The sequence below is a fragment of the Mobula hypostoma genome, chromosome 8 (assembly GCF_963921235.1).
Source record: "Mobula hypostoma chromosome 8, sMobHyp1.1, whole genome shotgun sequence".
Taxonomy (NCBI): Eukaryota; Metazoa; Chordata; class Chondrichthyes; order Myliobatiformes; family Myliobatidae; genus Mobula; species Mobula hypostoma.
The window spans coordinates 115,027,618-115,047,674 of NC_086104.1; the positions used below are offsets into that span (position 1 = coordinate 115,027,618).

General features: G+C 45.7%; 1 protein-coding gene across 6 annotated transcripts in view; it reads left to right on the forward strand.

Annotated features, from left to right (window-relative positions):
• LOC134350212 (sialic acid-binding Ig-like lectin 16) overlaps positions 1 to 20,057 on the forward strand; it is a 69,696-nt gene that overhangs the window by 22,589 nt on the left and 27,050 nt on the right. Inside the window, exon 1 of one of the 6 annotated variants that reach the window (XM_063055203.1) lies at positions 5,515 to 5,725. The exons of the other annotated variants lie outside the window; for them this stretch is intronic. Within the exon in view, the coding sequence (XP_062911273.1) occupies positions 5,621 to 5,725 (105 nt within the window). The 5' untranslated portion in view covers positions 5,515 to 5,620. Of the gene's footprint in view, positions 1 to 5,514; positions 5,726 to 20,057 lie in introns of those variants that run through there. 6 annotated transcript variants of the gene reach the window in all.

Genomic DNA, 20,057 nt, shown 5'->3' on the forward strand with positions numbered 1-20,057 from the left:
CAACACATTTCATGATAGATATCAGTAATAATAAGCCCAATTCTGAAATGTTTGCTATTTAATCTTGGATTTCATAACAGGAGAGATTGAACAGATAGGACCCATACTATCAGAAAAATTGGCATGATATTGTTGAACCATATTAAGTTCTGGGTTTGAGAGTGGACCATAGTCAGTCTCAAATTAGAATGTAGTCATTTAGAACAGAACTGAGGAAAAAAATCTTCACTCAGAGCAATGAACCCTTTGCTGCAAGGACGTGGCTGTGGGGGGAACCCAAGTGCTGGACACAGGCACGGAGGCAGGATCAAGAGGCGTTAGCACAGTCGCAAGCATGGAATAGGTATTCAGTAGTCTTTACACAGAGACAAGGTTCACATAGAGAATCCAGGAAAACGATGCGGAACTTCAAACTGACAGTCCTAAAGAACCATGAAACAAGGTTGTCAAGAGTCGACCAATGAAACCATAGAAACTACAGCACAGAAACAGGCCCTTTGGCCCTTCTTGGCTGTGCCGAACCATTTTCTGCCTAGTCCCACTGACCTGCACACAGACCATATCCCTCCATACACCTCCCATCCATGTATCTGTCCAATTTATTCTTAAATGTTAAAAAAGAACCTGCATTTACCACCTCATCTGGCAGCTCATTCCATACTTCCACCACTGTTGGAAGAAGCCCCCTCTAATGTTCCCTTTAAACTTTTCCCCCCTCACCCTTAACCCATGTCTTCTGGTTTTTTTTCCTCCCCTTGCCTCAGTGGTAAAAGCCTGCTTGCATTCACTATCTATACCCATCATAATTTTATATACCTCTATCAAATCTCCCCTCATTCTTCTACGCTCCAGGGAATAAAGTCCTAACCTATTCAACCTTTCTCTGTAACTGAGTTTCTCAAGTCCCGGCAACATCCTTGTAAACCTTCTCTGCACTCTTTCAACCTTATTTATATCCTTCCTGTAATTTGGTGACCAAAACTGAACACAATACTCCAGATTTGGCCTCACCAATGCCTTACACAACCTCATCATAACATTCCAGCTCTTATACTCAATACTTTGATTAATAAAGGCCAATGTACCAAAAGCTCTCTTTATGACCCTATCTACCTGTGACGCCACTTTTAGGGAATTTTGTATCTGTATTCCCAGATCCCTCTGTTCCACTGCACTCCTCAGTGCCTTACCATTAACCCTGTATGTTCTACCTTGGTTTGTCCTTCCAACGTGCAATACCTCACACTTGTCAGTATTAAACTCCATCTGCCATTTTTCAGCCCATTTTTCCAGCTGGTCCAAGGCCCTCTGCAGGCTCTGAAAACCTTCCTCACTGTCTACTACACCTCCAATCTTTGTATCATCAGCAAACTTGCTGATCCACAGGCCTCCACTCAGAGAAGCAATTCTCTACCACCACTCTTTGGCTTCTTCCATTGAGCCAATGTCTAATCCAATTTACCACCTCTCCATGTATACCTAGCGACTGAATTTTCCTAATTAACCTCCCATGCAGGACCTTGTCAAAAGTCTTACTGAAGTCCATGTAGACAATATCCACTGCCTTCCCTTCATCCACTTTCCTGGTAACCTCCTTGAAAAACTCCAACAGATTGGTCAAACATGACCTACCACGCACAAAGCCAATGTTGACTCTCCCTAATAGGCCCCTGTCTATCCAAATGCTTGTAGATTCTGTCTCTTAGTACTCCCTCCAATAATTTACCTACTGCTGACATTAAACTCACCGGCCTATAATTTCCCAGATTACTTTTCGATCCTTTTTTAAACAACGGAACAACATGAGCCACTCTCAATCCTCCGGCACTTCACCCGTAGACAGCGACATTTTAAATATTTCTGCCAGGGCCCCCGCAATTTCAACACTAGTCTCCTTCAAGGTCCGAGGGAACACTGTCAGGTCCTGGGGATTTATCCACTTTAATTTTCCTCAAGACAGCAAGCACCTCCTCCTTTTTAATCTGTACAGTTTCTATGGTCCCACTACTTGATTCCCTCAATTCCACAGATTTCATGCCAGCTTCCTTAGTAAATACAGACGCAAAAAACCTATTTAAGATCTCCCCCATTTCCTTTGGTTCCGCACAAAACCGACCACTCTGATCTTCAAGAGGACCAATTTTATCCCTTACAATCCTTTTACTCTTAATATACTTGTAAAAGCTCTTTGGATTATCCTTCACTTTGACCGCCAAGGCAACCTCATGTCTTCTTTTTGCCCTCCTGATTTCTTTCTTAAGTATTTTCTTGCACTTGTACACCTCAAATACCTGATTTACCCCCTGTTTCCTATACATTTCATACAACTCCCTCTTCTTCTTTATCAGAGTTGCAATATCCCTTGAGAACCAAGGTTCCTTATTCCTATTCAATTTGCCTTTAATCCTGACAGGAACATACAAACTCTGCACTCTCAACATTTCCCCTTTGAAGGCTTCCCACCTACCAATCACATCTTTGCCAGAGAACAAATCCACACTTTTTAGATCCTTTCTCATTTCTTCAAATCTGGCCTTCTTCCAGTTCAGAACCTCAACCCTGGGACCAGATCTATCCTTGTCCATGATCGAATTGAAACTAATGGTGTTATGATCACTGGAACCAAAGTGCTTCCGTCACCTGCTCTAATTTGTTTCCTAACAGGAGATCCAATATTGCATCCCCTCTAGTTGGTCCCTCTATATATTGATTTAGAAAACTTTCCAGAACACATTTTACAAACTCTAAACCATCTGGACCCCTAACAGTATGGGAGTCCCAATCAATGTATGGAAAATTAAAATCCCCTACCACCACAACCTTATGTTTCCTGCAGTTGCCTGCTCTCTCCGCAGATTTGCTCTTCCAAGTCTCGTTGGCTATTGGGTGGTCTGTAATATAACCCCACTAATGTGGCCATACCTTTCCTGTTTCTCAGCTCCACCCATAAGGACTCAGTAGACAAGCCCTCTAATCTGTCCTGCCTGAGCACTGCTGTAATATTTTCCCTAACAAGCAATGCTACTCCCCCACCTTTCATTCCTCTGCCTCGATCACATCTGAAACATCGGAACCCTGGAATATTAAGCTGCCAGTCCTGCCCCTCCTGTAGCCAAGTTTCACTAGTTGCTACAACATCATAATTCCACGTGTCAGTCCACGCCCTCAACTCATCCGCCTTCCCCGCAATACTCCTAGCATTGAAATATATACATCTCAAGACTTTTACCACCACTCACAACCTTTCTATCAGCGGATTTGCTTAAACTTTCAACATCATTTATTTTCACCCTAGCCACACTGTCAGCTCTGGCACTCTGGTTCCCATCCCCCTGCAAATCTAGTTTAAAGCCTCCCCAATAGCACTAACAAACCTCACTGAAAGGATAGTTCCCCCTGTAGTTCAAGTGTAACCCGTCTGTCTTGTACAGGTCCCACCTGCCCCAGAAGAGGTCCCAATGATCCTGAAATCTGAAACCCTGCCCCCTACACCAGTTCCTCAGCCACTTGTTCCTACCCTCACTGGCACGTAGCACAGGTAGCAATCCTGAGATTACCACCCTCGAGGTCCTGCTTTTCAACTTCCTACCAAGCTGTCTATACTCACTCTCCATGACCTCCTCTCTCTTCCTCGCTATGTCATTGGTACCAATGTGCACCACGACATGAACTGGCAGCTCCTTGTTGTGATTACAAGGTTTTTATCCTGCAGTTACTGATGGAAGGCAGGTGTGTGTAATTAGTGGAACTGGGAATGATTGGAAGTTATAAGAGGGGATTGAGACCCAATTACTGAGGTAATAACAAGGTGGGGAATTGCCAGATGGGACCATGACAGTACCCTCCTCAACAGGAGCCTCCAGGCTTGTCTGGATGGTCCCGATGAAAACCCTGGATAAGGGAAGGGTCCAGGATGAAGGAGCGGGGAACCCAGGAATGCTCTTCTGGACCGTACCCTTCCCAGTCTACCAGGTATTGGAAACACCTGCCCTGACGGCACACATCCAGTAGTCGGACGGTGTATTCTGGATAGTTGTCAATGATGTGGGCAGGTGGGGGAGTCTCAGTCAGAGGACACAAGGGGCTGACGGAAGCTGGCTTTAATTGGGAAGCATGAAAGGCAGGGTGGATGCGCATAGATCTTGGCAGTTTAAGTCGAACTGCTGTGGGATTGATGACCCTTTCGACCTTGAATGGTCCCAGGAAGCAAGGGGCAAGTTTCCTAGGCTCATTTTTGTGCGGGCTGTCCTTGGATGAAAGCCACACCATCCGCCCAGGTCAGTACTCGGGCACCGAGTCTGGTATCGGTTGGTGGTTTTCTAATTGTGATTTGCTGATCTGAGTAGGGGCATACGTGTCTCCTCCCAAACCTTAAGGCACCAATTGATATGGTCCTGAATCGATGGCACCACGATCTCCTCTTCTTGCCTGGGGAACAGCGGGGGTTGGTACCGAAGGGAACACTTGAAGGGAGGCCTTCCAATGGCAGAACTCAGAGAGTTCTGGGTGTACTCAACCCACAGGAGGTGGTCACTCCAAGTAGACGGGTTGTTTGCCGTTACACAACATAGCGTTGCCACCAAGTCCTGGTTGACCTGTTCCGTCTACCCATTCATCTGGGGGTGGAAGCCGGATGACAGGCTGACCGATGTGCCCAAGGCTTGACAGATGCGCCCAAGGCTTGACCGAAGGCTTTCCATACTTGCGAGACAAACTGGGGACCTCGATTGGAGACTATGTCCGGCAGGGATTCTGTGGAGGCAGAAGACGTGGTGGACGAGGAGGTCTGTGATTTCTTGAGCAGAAGGGAGTTTTAGGAGGGCTACAAAGTGCACCGCCTTGGAGAACCAGTCTACTACGGTGAGGACAGTGATGTTTCTGCGGGAAGGGAGTAGACCGGTGACAAAGTCTAGGGCGATGTGCAACCAGGGACAGGTAGAGGACGAAGTAGCCCCACAGGTGGCTGATGGGAGGCTTTTTCACGGGCACAGATGGAACATGCCGAGACATAGGAATGGGTTTCCACCTCCATGGAAGGCCACTAAAAGTGTCTTTTCAGGAGATCCAGGGTCCAATCACTCCTGGGGTGGCAGGCGAACCCAGATGTATGCCCCCATTGGAGAACCTGGGATCTGACGGAATTGGGCACATACAGGCAATCAGCGGGTCCATTGCCGGGGTCAAAGTCATCCCATTGAGCTTCCTTTACTTTGGATTCGATCTCCTGACGGTTGCTACCACGCAGGATGGTGGGAGGATAGTATCTGGGCTGGAAGTGTCCTCCTTGGAGTTGTATTGACAGGAGAGCGCGTCAGGTTTCCCGTTATTGGACCCCGGACAGTACGTGAGGGAAAATTTGAACCGTCCAAAAAAATTATGCCCAACAGGCCTGGCAGGTGTTCAAACATTTTGCGGTCTGAATATAATCCAGGTTCTTATGATCCTCCACTCCTCCAATGCTAGTTTGACTGCCAGTAGTTCCCGATTCCCCACATCGTAATTCTGCTCAGCAGGGGACAGCCAGCGAGAAAAGAAGGCACAGGGATGAAGCTTCTCGTCCGGACTTGACCGTTGGGACAGGACTGCTCCTACCCTGGAGTCAGAGGCGTCCACCTCAACAATGAATCGGCGGAAAGGGTCTGGATGGACCAGGATGGGAGTGGTGGTGAAACGCCTCTTCAGGCCAGTCAATGCTGAGTCAGCTTCGGAGTCCCAACAAAAAAAGGTGTGGTAGGGGAGGTAATCCGGGTAAGGGGGGCCGCCACTCGACTGTAGTCCCTGATAAATCGGTGGTAGAAGTTCGCAAACCCCAGGAATCACTGAAGTTGCTTGTGGGTCGTGGGCTTAGGCCATTCTTCCACTACCCGGATTTTCTCAGGGTCTGCTCTCACCTGCCCGCTCTCAATGATATAGCCCAGGAAGCTGACCAAAGGAATGTGGAACTCACATTTCTCTGCCTTCACAAATAACTGGTTTTCCCCATAGTCTCTGGAGGACTAGACGGACATAGTGAATGTGTTTCTGGGGGCTGTTAGAAAATATCAAGATATAATCGAGGTAAATGAATTCGAAGCAATTAATAAAGTCCCTCAGCACATCATTGATTAGGGCTTGAAAAACAGCGGGAGCAGTGGTAAGGCCAAACAGCATGACCAAGTATTCGAAGTGGCCCAGAGGTGTATTAAAGGCTGTCTTCTGCTCATTCCCCTCCTTCATCCTGACTAGATGGTATGCATTATGAAGGTCCAACCTCGAGATGGTGGCAGCTCCATGCAGTGGTTCAAATGTTGAACTAATGAAGGGTAGTGGGCACTTACTTTTAACTGTTAAATTGTTTAGGCCTCAGTAATCAATACAAGGATGAAGCGACCCATCCTTCTTTTCTACAAAGAAGAAACCGACACCTACCGGGGAGGATGAAGGTCTAATAATGCCCGCCGCGAAGGACTCTCTAATGTACTTCTCCATGGCCACTCTTTCCAGTCAGGATAGGTTATAAAGACAAATGGTGGGTAGGGAGGCCCCAGGGAGAAGGTCAATAGCGCAATCATACGGGTGGTGCGGAGGCAGGGAAAGAGCTCGTTGTTTATTGAATACCTGTTCCAGGTCATGGTATTCTGTGGGGACTCTGGACAAGTCGAGGGATTCAAGACAGGCAGGGTCGCGGTAGCCTCCCTGGAAAATGGGGCCGACCGCAGACAGTAGACATGGCAAAACGGGCTCCAGCTGGTTATCCTCCCAGTAGACCAGTCGATGTGGAGATTGTGGTGGTTCAGCCATGGGTATCCTAGAACTTGAGGCGAATGGATGAGATTGAACCATACCTCCTCCCAATGGTGTCCGGACAGAATCAAGCTCAGGGGCGGCATACCATTGGTCACCCAAGCCAACAGTTTTCCATCCAGTGCCCAGGCCTCCAGGGGGTAGTTAGCAGCTCACAAGGTATTCCAGCCTGGGAGGCTATGTCTTCATCCAGCAGATTGCCCTCAGCACTGGAATCCACCAAGGCGGATAGGGACAAGGACTGTCGTTGGTAATTCACGGTAGCCAGGATCTGCATCCGGGTTTGGGGAACAGAAGGGAGTGTTGTCTGACTCACCAGAACAGGAGTGGGAGCTCTGCGAGGAACGGAGGGGAGAGAGAGTTTAGTGCTGGTAGAAGATGGTAAGGTGGGACGTGGGCTGACCCGAGGAGCTGGTCTTTTCTCTCAGACGCTCTCGAAGTTGATTATCTAGCCTGGTGGTTAGAGAGATCAGAGTCCAGGCTGTCCACATCATCCCTCACTGCCAGTTCATCTTTTATCTTATCTGAGAGACTGTGGCAGAACACCCCTGTAGGGCCTCGTCATTCCATCCTGAGACGGCCGCTAAGGTTCAAAACTCAATGGAGTACTTCGCTACGCTCCACGAGCCCTGACAAAGAGTCAGCAAGTGCCTTGCAGTGTCTTTACCGCAAATGGGCTGTTCAGAGACCTTTCTCATTTCAGAGACGAAGGAGGGGAAGGAGGAATAAACCTCTGGTCAGTTATCAGATATCGCAGTGGCCCATGCCAAGGCATCCCCTCGTAACAGCCCCATGATGTACGTGATCTTTGATCTATCTGAAGTATACGTACGTGGCTGTAGCTCAAAGACCATGGAGCATTGTAATAAGGCCCGGCACCTCCCAAGGTCCCCAGTGTAGGGTTCCGGCTCGGGTACATACGACTCTCGAGGGGATTGTGTTGCCAACCCCAGGGGCGTAGCCATCCCTGACTGTGTGGTTTGGTCAGGGTTGTTGAAAGGGACGGAGTAAGGGAAGCAGATATCTGGGCCACTCGTTCTCGACTATACCTCTTCCCACCCCGCCACATGCAAAAATGCCGTTCCCTATTCCCAGTTCCTCCGTCTCCACATCTGCTCCCAGGATGAGGTTTTCCATTCCAGGACATCTCAAAAGTCCTCTTTCTTTAAGACCATAAGACAAAGGAGCAGAAGTCAGCCATTTGGCCCATCGAGTTTGCTTCACCATTTTATCATGAGCTGATCCATTCTCCCATCTAGCCCCACTCCCCCGCCTTCTCACCATAACGTTTGATGCCCTGGCTACTCAGATACCTATCAATCTCTGCCTTAAATACACCCAATGACTTGGCCTCCACTGCTGCCCGTGGCAACAAATTCCATAGATTCACCACCCTCTGGCTAAAAAAATTTCTTCACATTTCTTTTCTGAATGGGTGCCCTTCAATCCTCAAGTCATGCCCTCTCGTACTAGACACCCCCATCATGGGAAACAACTTTGCCAAATCCACTCTGTCCATGCCTTTCAACATTCGAAATGTTTGAGGTCTGCCCTCATTCTTCTAAACTCCAAGGAATACAGTCCACGAGTGGACAAACGTTCCTCATGTTAACCCTCTCATTTCCAGAATCATTCTAGTGAATCTTCTCTGTATCCTCTCCAACATCAGCACCTCCTTCCTTAAATAAGGAGACCAAAACTGCCCACAGTACTCCAAGTGAGGTGTCACCAGCGCCTTATAGAGCCTCAACATCACATCCTTGCTCCTATACTCTATTCCTCTAGAAATGAATGCCAACATTGCATTCGCCTTCTTCACTGACTCAACCTGGGGGTTAACCTTAAGGGTATCCTGCACGAGGACTCCTAAGTCCTGTTGCATCTCAGAACTTTGAATTTTTCCCCATTTAACTAATAGTCTGCCTGTTTAATTTTTCTGCCAAAGTGCATAACCATACACTTGCCAACATTGTAATTCATTTGCCACTTCTTTGCCCATTTTTCCAATCTATCCAAGTCTCTCTGCAGACTCTCCGTTTCCTCAGCACTACCGGCCCCTCCACCTATCTTCGTATCATCAGCAAACTTAGTCACGAAGCCATCTATTCCATAATCCAAATCATTGATCTACAACGCAAAAAGTGGCCCCAACATGGACCACTGGTAACCAGCAGCCAACCAGAATAGGATCCCTTTATTCCCACTCTGTTTACTGCCAATCAGCCAACACTCTATCCACATATGTAACTTTCCCGTAATTCCATGGGCTCTTATCTTGTTAAATAGCCTCATGCGTGGAACCTTGTCAAAGGCCTTCTGAAAATCCAAATATACAACATCCACTTCATCTCCCTTGTCTAGCCTACTTGCAATTTCCTCAAAAAATTATAATACATTTGTCAGGCAGGATTTTCCTTTAAGGAATCCATGCTGAGTTCTGCCCATCTTGTCATATGCCTCCAGGTACTCTGTAACCTCATCCTTGACAATCGACTCCAACAACTTCCCAACCACTGATGTCAAGCTAACAGGTCTAAATTTCCTTTTTGCTTCCTTGCCCCCTTCTTAAATAGCAGAGTGACATTTGCAATCTTCCAGTCCTCCAGAACCACGCCAGAATCTATCGACTTTTGAAAGATCATCGCTAATGCCTCCGCAATCTCCACAGCTACTTCCTTCAGAACACGAGGGTGCATTCCATCTGGTCCGGGAGATTTATCTACCCTTAGACTATTCAGCTTCCTGAGTACTTTCTCTGTCATAATTGTGACTGCACACACTTCTCTTCCCTGCCACCCTTGAGTGTCCGGTATACTGCTAATGTCTTCCTCAGTGAAGACTGATGCAAAATACTCATTCAGTTCCTCCATCTCCTTATCTCCCAATTTCTCCAGCATCATTTTCTATCAGTCCTATATCTACTCTCACCTGTCTTTTACTCTTTATATACTTGAAAAAGCTTTTAGTATCCTCTGATATTAATTGCTAGCTTCCTTTCATAGTTTATCTTTCCCTCTTAATGACCTTCTTAGTTTCCTTTTGTAAGGTTTTAAAAACTTCCAATCCTCTGTCTTCTGACTAATTTTTGCTTCCTTGTATGCCCTCTCCTTTGCTTTAACTTTGGCTTTGACTTCTCTTCTCAGCCACGGTTGCATCCTTTTTCCATTCGAAAATTTTTTTTGGAATATACCTGTCTTGCACCTTCCTTGCTTCTCGCATAAACTCCAGCCACTGCTGCTCTGCCGTCTTTCCTGCCAGTGTCCCTTTCCAGTCAACTTTGGCCAGTTCCTCTCTCATGCCACGGTAATTTCTTTTACTCCACTGAAATGCCGACACATCGGATTTCGCTTCTCATTTTCAAATTTCACAGTGAACTCAATCATGTTATGATCACTGTCTCCTAAGGGTTCCTTCACCTCAATCTCTCTAATCACCTCCAGTTCATTACACAATACCTAATCCAGTACAGCTGATCCCCTAGTGGGCTCAACAACAAGCTGTTCTAAAAAGCCATCTCGCAGACATTCTACAAATTCTCTTGAGATCCAGTGCCAACCCAATTCTCCCAATCCACTTGCATCTTAAAATCCCCCACAATTATCATAACACTGCCCTTCTGACAAGCCTTTTCTATTTTCTGTTGTAATTTGTAGTCCACATCACTGCAGCTGGTTGGAGGCCTATAAATAACTGCCATCAGGGTCCTTTTACCCCTGCGATTTCTTAGCTCAACCCTTAAAGATTCTGCACCTTCAGACCCTCTATCACCTCTTTCTAATGATTTAATATCATTTCTTACCAATAAAGCCACGCCTCCCCCTCTGCCTACCTTCCTATCCTTCCGATACACCGTGTATCCTTGGACGTTCAGGTCCCAGAGACGTGCATCCTTTAGCCACGTCTCAGTGATGGCCACAATCTCATTCCTGCCAATCTGTAGCTGTACGACAAGATCATCCACCTTATTCCTTATGCCGTGTGCATTTAAGTACAACACCTTAAGACCCGTATTTGATACTTGCTTTGATTTCACTGCAACTTTATTGCACTGCAACTCATCCCAATGGCTACAAATTTGCCCCATCACCTGCCTGTCTTTCCTGACATCTTTACTGCTCACTATCTTAGAGCAGAGAAAGGGAAAAACAGAAATAAATCTATCATTCTGGTTCCCATCCTGCTGCCAAATTAGTTTAAACCCTCCCTAACAGCGCTATTAAACTTTCCCACCAGGATATTGGTCCCCTTCAGGTTCAGGTGTAACCTGTCCATTTTGAACAGGTCATACTTCCCCAGAAGAGATCCCAATTATCCAAAAACCTGAAGCCCTTCCCCATGCACTGGTCTCTCAGCCACGCATTCATCTGCCTAATCCTACTATTGCCCTCGCAAGCACGTGGCACAGGTAGCAATCCCGAGATTACTACCTTGGAGGTCCTGCTTCTCAGCTTCCTTCCTAACTCCCAGAAATCTCTCTTCAGGACCTCCTCCTTTGTCCTATCTATGTCATTGGTACCAACATGTACTAAGACAACTGACTGCTCACCCTCCCCCTTCAGAATATTCTGGACCCGATCTGAGACATCCCGTACCCTGGCACCTGGGAGGCAACACACCATGCGGGTATCTCTATCAGGCTCACAGAATCTCCTGTCCATTCCCCTGACTATGGAATCCCCTATGACTACCGCATTCCTCTTCTCCCTCCTCCTCTCCTGCACAACAGCGCCAGGCTCAGTGCCAGAGACCCAGTCACCATGGGCATCAACAGCATCTAGAACAAGATATTTATTGCTGAGGGGGACAGCCACAGTTGTGGTCTCCACTATCCGGGCATTTCCCTTCCCTCTCTTGACAGTGACTCAGTTTTCTGACCCCTGTAGCCTAGGGATGACTACCTCCCTGTAGCTCCTGTCTATCACCTCTTCACTTTCCCTGATAAGCAGTAGGACATCAAGCTGCAGCTCCAGATCCCTAACACGGTCTCTGAGGAGCTGCAACTCAGTGCACCTGGTGCAGATGTGGCCATCAGGGAGGCTGGAGGTCTCCCAGGATTCCCACATCTGACACCCTGAACAAAGCACTAACCCTGCAGGCATGCTACCTAATTCTACAGGAATGAAACAGGAAAAATAGGTCTACTCACCCACTTACCTCATGGTTTCCCTTCTGCCATCATCAATGATGCCCTCACCCGCATCCCCTCCAATTCCCACACTTCAGCCCTCACCTCGGCCTCCCATCACAACAACAGGGCCAGAGTTCTCCTTATCCTCACCTACCACCCCGCCAGCTTCCGGATCCAGCATATTATCTTCCGCGACCTTCAACAGGACCCCACCACTAAGCACATCTTTCCCTCTCTACCTTCCAAAGGGATCATTCCCTCCGCGACTCTCTGGTCCACACATCCCTCCCCACGGATCTCCCACCCGGCACTTATCCCTGTAAGCACAAGTACTACACCTGTCCCTACACCTCTCTTGCCACCATTCAGGGCCCCAAACGGTCCTTCCAGGTAAAGCAACACTTCACTTGAGTCTGTGGGGGTCATCTATTGCATCCGGTGCTCCCGGTGCGGCCTCCTCTACATCAGTGAAACCTGACGCAGATTGGGGGAACCGCTTTGTCGAGCACCTCCGCTCCGTCCGCCACAACAGACAGATCTCCCGGTTGCCACCCACTTCAACTCTGCATCACATTCCCATTTGGATATGTCCATACTACTGCCATGATGAGGCTAAACTCAGATTGGAGGAGCAATACCACATATACCCCCCGGAAAGGGTAGTCTCCAGCCCCTGGGCATGAACATTGAATTCTCGAACTTCCAGTAATTCCCTCCCTTCCCCCATCCCATTTTCACTGCCCCCTCCCCCAGCTGCCTATCACCTCCCTCATGGTTCCACCTCCTTCTACTACCCATTGTGTTTTCCCCTATTCCTTCACCTTTCCTGCCTATCACCTCCCTGCTTCCCCTCCCCTCCCCTCCCCCACCCCTTTATCTTTCCCCTTACTGGTTTTTCACCTGGAACCTACCAGCCTCCTCCTTCCCACCTTCTTTATAGGACCCCTGCCCCTTCCCTCTTCTGTCCTGACAAAGGGTTCCAGCCTGAACCATTGACTGATGGTTTCCACAGATGCTGCCCAACCTGCTGAGTTCCTCCAGCATGTTGTGAGTCCACTTGTTCACTGACCTTCCTCACATCCGTGGATAGTGTGCAAAGGTTTTCCATGACCTCCTTGAGCAGTTGGCCTATTGCACAGGGTCCGTATCTGCTGGGTTTCATTCTTGGTCAGTTCATTCTGTTGCAACAACATGGCTGTGGGGGAAACCCAAGTGCTGGACACAGGCACAGAGGTAGGATCAAGAGGCATTAGCACAGTCACAAGCGAGGAATAGGTATTCAGTAGTCTTGTAACTTTGTTTCATAGTTTTTTTTATATAGGACTGTCAGTTTGAAGTTCTGCATCGTTTTCCTGGATTCTCTATCTGAACCTTACACAGAGACAAGGTTCAGATAGAGAATCCAGGAAAACGATGCAGAACTTCAAACTGACAGTCCTATATATTTAAAAAAAAACTATGAAACAAAGTTACTCATACAGGAGTCAACCAACAAACTGGCAGCTCCTTGTCTGTCTGTATCTTGTTTTACGGCGGTTGGCATCCAGCTTAATGGTGCATTACTGCCACCCTCTACTCCAGAATGTGCATGAGACATACATCCTAAATCCCTTCACCCAATCACACACACACGCGCACACACACACACACACAAACCTACACTTCACCCTCCCATCTTTGACCATCCTAGTATCCTATTCCTGTTTATTCGTCATATTCTATAAAAAAACCCTGTACCCCTTAAAAACGCTAAAAATACCCGGACTTGTGCTCTCTCACCCATGCCCAGCAACCTTTTTAATGTAAATTCCTGCATCCCCAACTCCCGTAATTTATTTCTCATCATCTCTCTCTGTCTCCCATATTTCCCGCAACTCAGAACTACATGTTCTACTGACTCCTCTTCCTGACATTCCTCACACAATCCTGTCTGGTGTTTCCCTATCATTTTCAATGTTTTGTTTAATGCACAGTGCCCCAGCCTTAACCTAGTCCACACAATTTCCTCTCTTCTGTTTCCATTACCTACCCTAGTAACTGCAATACTTTTTTGTATTTGATATAAATGCCTCCCTTTCCCCTCCCTGTCCCATCTTTCTTGCCACATTCGGTTGACTTTTTCCCAGATTACACACTTAACCTCTGCTTTACTGATACTAATGTGCATTTCCATATTTTCTTTCTTTAACGCCCTCTTTGCCAACTCATCCACCCTCTCATTCCCCTTCACCCCTACATGTGCTGGAACCCATAGAAATTTTACCTGACTTCCCTGATTTGCAATTCTTGTAACTAACTGAAGGACTTCATAAAGTACATCTTGCCGACTGTTTGTGTGAAAAGACCTTAAACTTGCTAGAACTGAGGATGAATCTGAACATATCAATGCTTTGGATGGTCTGGCTTTCTGCACCCATTGCAACGCAACCAACACTGCCAGCATCTCTACTGTAAACACCCCTAACTTATTAGATGTTCTTCTGCTGATTCCAATTTCTTTTGCTGGTATTACCACCCCAAACCCTGTCACTCCTGTTTCAGGTTCCTTCGCACCATCTGTATAAATGTGAGTATAATCACTATACTTTTCCATCACATGACAGTTAAATGCATTTACCAAATCTGTTTTATATCTTTCTTTCCTTTTTACCTCTAACAAATGCCAGTCTATGTCAGGCCATACAAGCTTCCATGGAGCTACAACCGGATAAACTACTGAAGGACTTATCCTCAGATCAAACACTCCACATTCTTTCACGATATCATTCCCTACCCGACTAAAGGTATCCCTCTGAAACCTCCCATTTTCCCAGCACTCCTGCAACACTCCTTTAGTAGGGTGAGAATCATTGTGCCCCCGCAAGTTAGCCCAGTAGTTTGCCATCAGTTGCATCCTTCTTAGTTCCAAAGGCATTATTCCCATTTCTACCTGTCGGGCTGACACTGGTGACATTTTAAAAGCCCCACTGCACACTCTCAAGGCCTGAGCCTGAATCACATCCAGTTTCCTTATAAGAGACCTAGCTGCTGATCCATATACTATATTTCCATAATCCAATACAGATCTTACTAAAGCCACATACATTCTCTTCAAAGCTGAACAACTTGCTCCCCATTCCCTACCAGTCAAACATCTCATCACATTTATTACTTTTTTTACATTTCTCCTTAACTTTCCTGATATGGTCTGCCCATGTTAATCGTGAATCAAATATAACTCCCAGAAATTTAAATGATGCAACCCTTTCTAATTCAACCCCATACATCCTTAACTTCTTCCCTACCTCAACCCTTTTCCTGGTAACAAATACAGTTTGAGTTTTATCTACTGAAAATCTACATCCCCAATCATAACCCCACTCCATCACTTCATCAATTGCTTCTTGTAGTTTCCTGATTATATGGTCCATGTTCCTGCCTCTTTTCCACAAGGCCCCATCATCCGCAAACAGTGACCTACCTATATCCACTGGTACCTTTGTGAAGACATCATTGATCATAATCATGAAAAGTAATGGGCTAATCACACTACCTTGAGGTGTGCCATTTTCCACTATGTACTGTTTTGATAATTCTGATCCAATCCGAACTTGAATTTTTCTACCAAACAAAAAATCTTTAATCCAATTAAAAACTCTCCCACCAACCCCCATCTTGTGCAGTTTAATTAATAATCCTTCCTTCCACATCATATCATAGGCTTTTTCAATGTCAAAGAACACTGCCACTACTGACTCTCTATTTGCCTGGGCCTTCCTTATTTCAGTCTCTAACATTATCACTGAGTCCATGGAATTCCTTCCCTTTCTAAAACCACTCTGATAACTTGCCAGCATTCCCCTTTTCTCAAGCTCATATGATAACCATTCTGTTATCATCCTTTCCATTATCTTACATATACTTGATGTTAATGCAATTGGTCTGTAGCTAGTGGGTTTTGACAGATCCTTGCCAGGCTTCCGTATTGGAATTACTACTGCTTCTTTCCATGCACTTGGTCATCTTCCCTCCTCCCACACTCTGTTATAAAAATGCAGCAACTTCAAGAGCGCTCCTTCTCCTAGATTTTTTAGCATCACAGAGCATATCAGATCTTTCCCTGGGGAGGTTGGTCTCGATCTCTTTATTGCTCTCACCATTTCTGCTAATGTAAATGGATCATCAATTATATCATCTGTTCTTTCCCTCCTGCTTAACACACCTGAGTGTTGGCTCATTATTCTTTCCCTCCTTCTTCTCCCTTCTTCAGACAAATTTTCTGAACTGTGTATCAGTACAAATGACTTGGCCATGACCTCAGCCTTATCCCTACTGGAGACTGCAGTTTCCTCCTCAGATATCATTACTGGATATTCCCATTCCCTTCTATCTCCTCCCATCCTCTTAATCATTCCCCATATCTCTCCCACAGGTGTTGTTCTTCCTACCTTGTCGCAAAAACTCCTCCAACTTGTCCTTTTAGCTTGACGTATAGTTCTTCTCACCACTGCCTCTGCTTTCTTATATTGAACCAAATGCTGCATATTATGGGTTCTTTTAACTAGCCTGAATGCTCTATTTCTGTTTTTTACAGCCTGACAACATTCCTCTGTCCACCATGGTACCAGTTTTCTATTCATCCTATTTTTACTCCTAGGTATAGACCCTTCTGCTGCCATGATAATTGCTGAAGTCACCTGACTGTTTAATTCATCTACATTTCCAGAAATATCAATCTTTGTCAACCCTTCTTCACTCAACTTCTGGAACTGACCCCAATAAGCTTTTTCAAACACCCACTTTGGGGTTCCGCCACCTGGTCTTACTTCAACTCTTTCACCCGCTGAACACAAAACTGGGTAGTGATCACTGCCTACTGTTGAAGCAGTCCAAACTCCCCAGTTACTAATGCCAGCCAAGGTATTAGACACTAACGTAATATCTAACACTGACTCAGTTCCTGTTGTTATATCTATCCTTGTGCCGCTACCATCATTCATACACACCAAATCCCTTTCTTCCATCAAATCTTCAATTACCTTTCCATTTGGATCTGTAATCTGATCCCCCCATATTGTGCTATGAGCATTGAAATCTGCACACCACACTACTTTATGTCTGTTTTGTCCTTGTATCTTTAATAGGCTGTCCAAATCCAACCTTTTACATGGATTGTAGTAAATTATAACCACTCCCTCCCCTCTCTCCCACACTTCCACCACTATGTATTCCTGATCATCTCCTTTCTCCAGTACCCTATATGGTATACCTTGCTTGATTAACATAGCACAACCCCCTCCTCCCCCTAGATTTCTATCTTTCCTCATCATTGTATACCCATATACCACAAAGTCTAAAGTTGGTTTCAACCAAGTTTCCTGAATACACACTACATCCGGTTTTACAACCATTTCTTTAATAAAGTGCTTGAATTCCTGGCTATTGGCCAGTAAGCTCCTTGCATTCCCTTGTAAAAGAATCACCATAATTAGTATTAACCAACACATGACACTTCCTGGCTTGACTGATTACTGAGGTTCTCCCTCACTTCCTCCCATGTCAGTCCTACTAACCCTAAATGGTTTACTGCTGCTTTTACCACCAGCTGAATTTTGTCACTTTTAGACTTTACCTCAGCAGTACTATTAATCACTCCTGCAATGAATGTTACTAGAGCCTTTTTGTCTACGTAAATCCTGTCATTTCTTCTTTGTTGCATCTCTCGTATCCCTATTGCTCCCTGTTCATTAGGAGCATTATTCTGTTCTCTTGACATTCTTACAGCTTCTGCATAAGTGATCTTTCTTTTCACTCTTATTTCTTGAATTTTAGTCTCCCGTCTCACAACCTCACACCCACTATATGCAACATTATGAGCTCCTCCACAATTGCAGCATTTTGGTTGAACTCCTGTTCCACACTTTCTATATTCATGATCACCCCCACATCTAGCACATCTCCTCTGCCTTTTACAGTTTTTAGCCATGTGTCCAAACCTTTGACAATTATAGCACCTCAATGGCTTTGGCACATACACCCTTACTGGGTAACTCATGAAACCCAGGAACACCTTCCTTGGCACTCTTTCTTCTTCAAATTCAATCAATACTGATTCACTTTCCTTTTTCACTCCCTCCTTTGTTGTTTTCAGTCTTTGAACATTCATTACTTTCCCTCCTTTGATATTCCTCTTTATCTCCTCCATATTTATACTCATTGGTATCCCCGTGATCACTCCTTTACAACCACTGTTTTGTGCTCCCACCCTCCCAGTGTATTCCACCTTGCATTTTCCTATCTCTTTTGGCTTGAGTGCTTTCTCAAGTTGTTCCTCATTCGCACATCTTACCAATAAGTTGCCATCATTAAGGACTTTTGCAAATACTATTTCCCCTATCTTATTTGTCAGAGTTGTTGTTAGCACAAACAGGTTAATTTTCTTCATACGTCCCTGAGCCTTCTCATTAAACCTAATTATGACAACATCTCCTCTCTGAGCTTATTCATCTTCCTCACTTTCAGAGCTTTCTCCACTATCATTTCTTATTCTTTTATTCCCTTTGTCTTGGTTTTTATTCATCTGACCCCTCACTACCTCCTCATTCCCTTTATTTCTCCCTTCACAATAATCCACCTCTCCCCAGCTGCCTACCTCTGGTCCCAAGTCTCTATCCCTCTCCTTCTCCACTTTCTTTCCCTCAACCCCGCCTCTTATCTTGTCCGCCATTACCGGACCCACACAACCCCCTCCCAGCAATTTCCGTTCCTTCCCCACTCTCTTTCCCTCAACAGATTCCAAACCACATTCACGCATCAAGCAAAACACAGCCAGCTTCCAGCAGCAGCCCACACTCCCTTCCTGTCACTGGCCACAATCGGAGAAGCTGGCAGCTCCTTGTTGTGATTACAGGGTTTTCACCCTGCAGTTACTGATGGAAGGCAGGTGTGTGTAATTAGTGGAACTGGGAATGATTGGAAATTAGATGAGGGGATTGAGGCCCAATTACTGAGGTAATAGCAAGGTGAGGAATTGCCAGACAGGACCATGACACCTTTGGAATTGCTTCCTCAGGAAGCTCAGTCAATGAGTATATCCTAGAAAGGACTTTCAGATATTAGGGGATTCAGAGGATCATGACTACATTGTTCTTGCTGCTGTTATATGTTAAAGTGGAGAATTTGACTATGAAAAACTACTAGCTAGAATGTCAGTGAGGGAATCATGGAGAGAGAGAGACAGACAGACAGAGAGCAAATAAGAGAGAGGATGCATGTCAGCACGTGTGGGGATTGAATGGCGAAGCACTTGGTTCAGATGGTCTCAGTTCTGCAGTAATTTTGCCATCCAAACAAGACTTGCTGCTGTTTCCAACAATCACTGCCCTATGGCAGATCCCCACAAGCTCTCAGCTACTTTGGCCTTGAATAAGGTTAGGCAAGTCTTTCTATTTCCCTGTTTGGGTCTTACCTCTCACAGCAGAGAAGCTCCCATGCCAGCGAGCCATATTAATGCATGTACAGAGGAAAGGGGTGAATGCACCTGGTATAGACCTAGTGCTCTAGTCTCACTTCCTAGTATTTCTCAGTGGGTTCTGGTTTCTTCCTCCTGTTTTGGAGGATCCCCTACTGTGCTCCATTAGACTCCACCTGGAATCAAGAGGGAAGCACAAACTTCCATAGATTTCCCAGAACTTGGGCTGCAGGGAGAATGATATATCAACCCTTCTGTTTCTCAAATTAATTTTTTTTAAGAATGTGTTTTTGTTTCATTTTTAACTGTGCTTGTTTATTTTTAATCAAGTACATGTTTTCCCTGACTCCACTGTGCCTGAAGAGTGGAAAATTATCAAACTACCACTCTCGTTCAACCTGAATTGAGGGAATTATTAGTTTAACCTCAGTTCTGGAAAAGCTTCTACAATGACAGAAGAAAACCATTAACAGGAGAGGCTGAGTTAATAAAGAACCACCAGCATATATTTGCTAAAGGAAAATTGTGCTCCACTAATCAGACTTAATTTTTGGTGAGAAGGTTGGTAAGGGGAACATTAATCTTCCTAGATTTTCAGAAGGTGATTGATGAGGACCCACACAAAAGCTGTTTTGGAAAACTGAGGGAGTGGGGTAGAAGGGTCAGGGATGTGATCACTGATTAATTGGCTGAAAG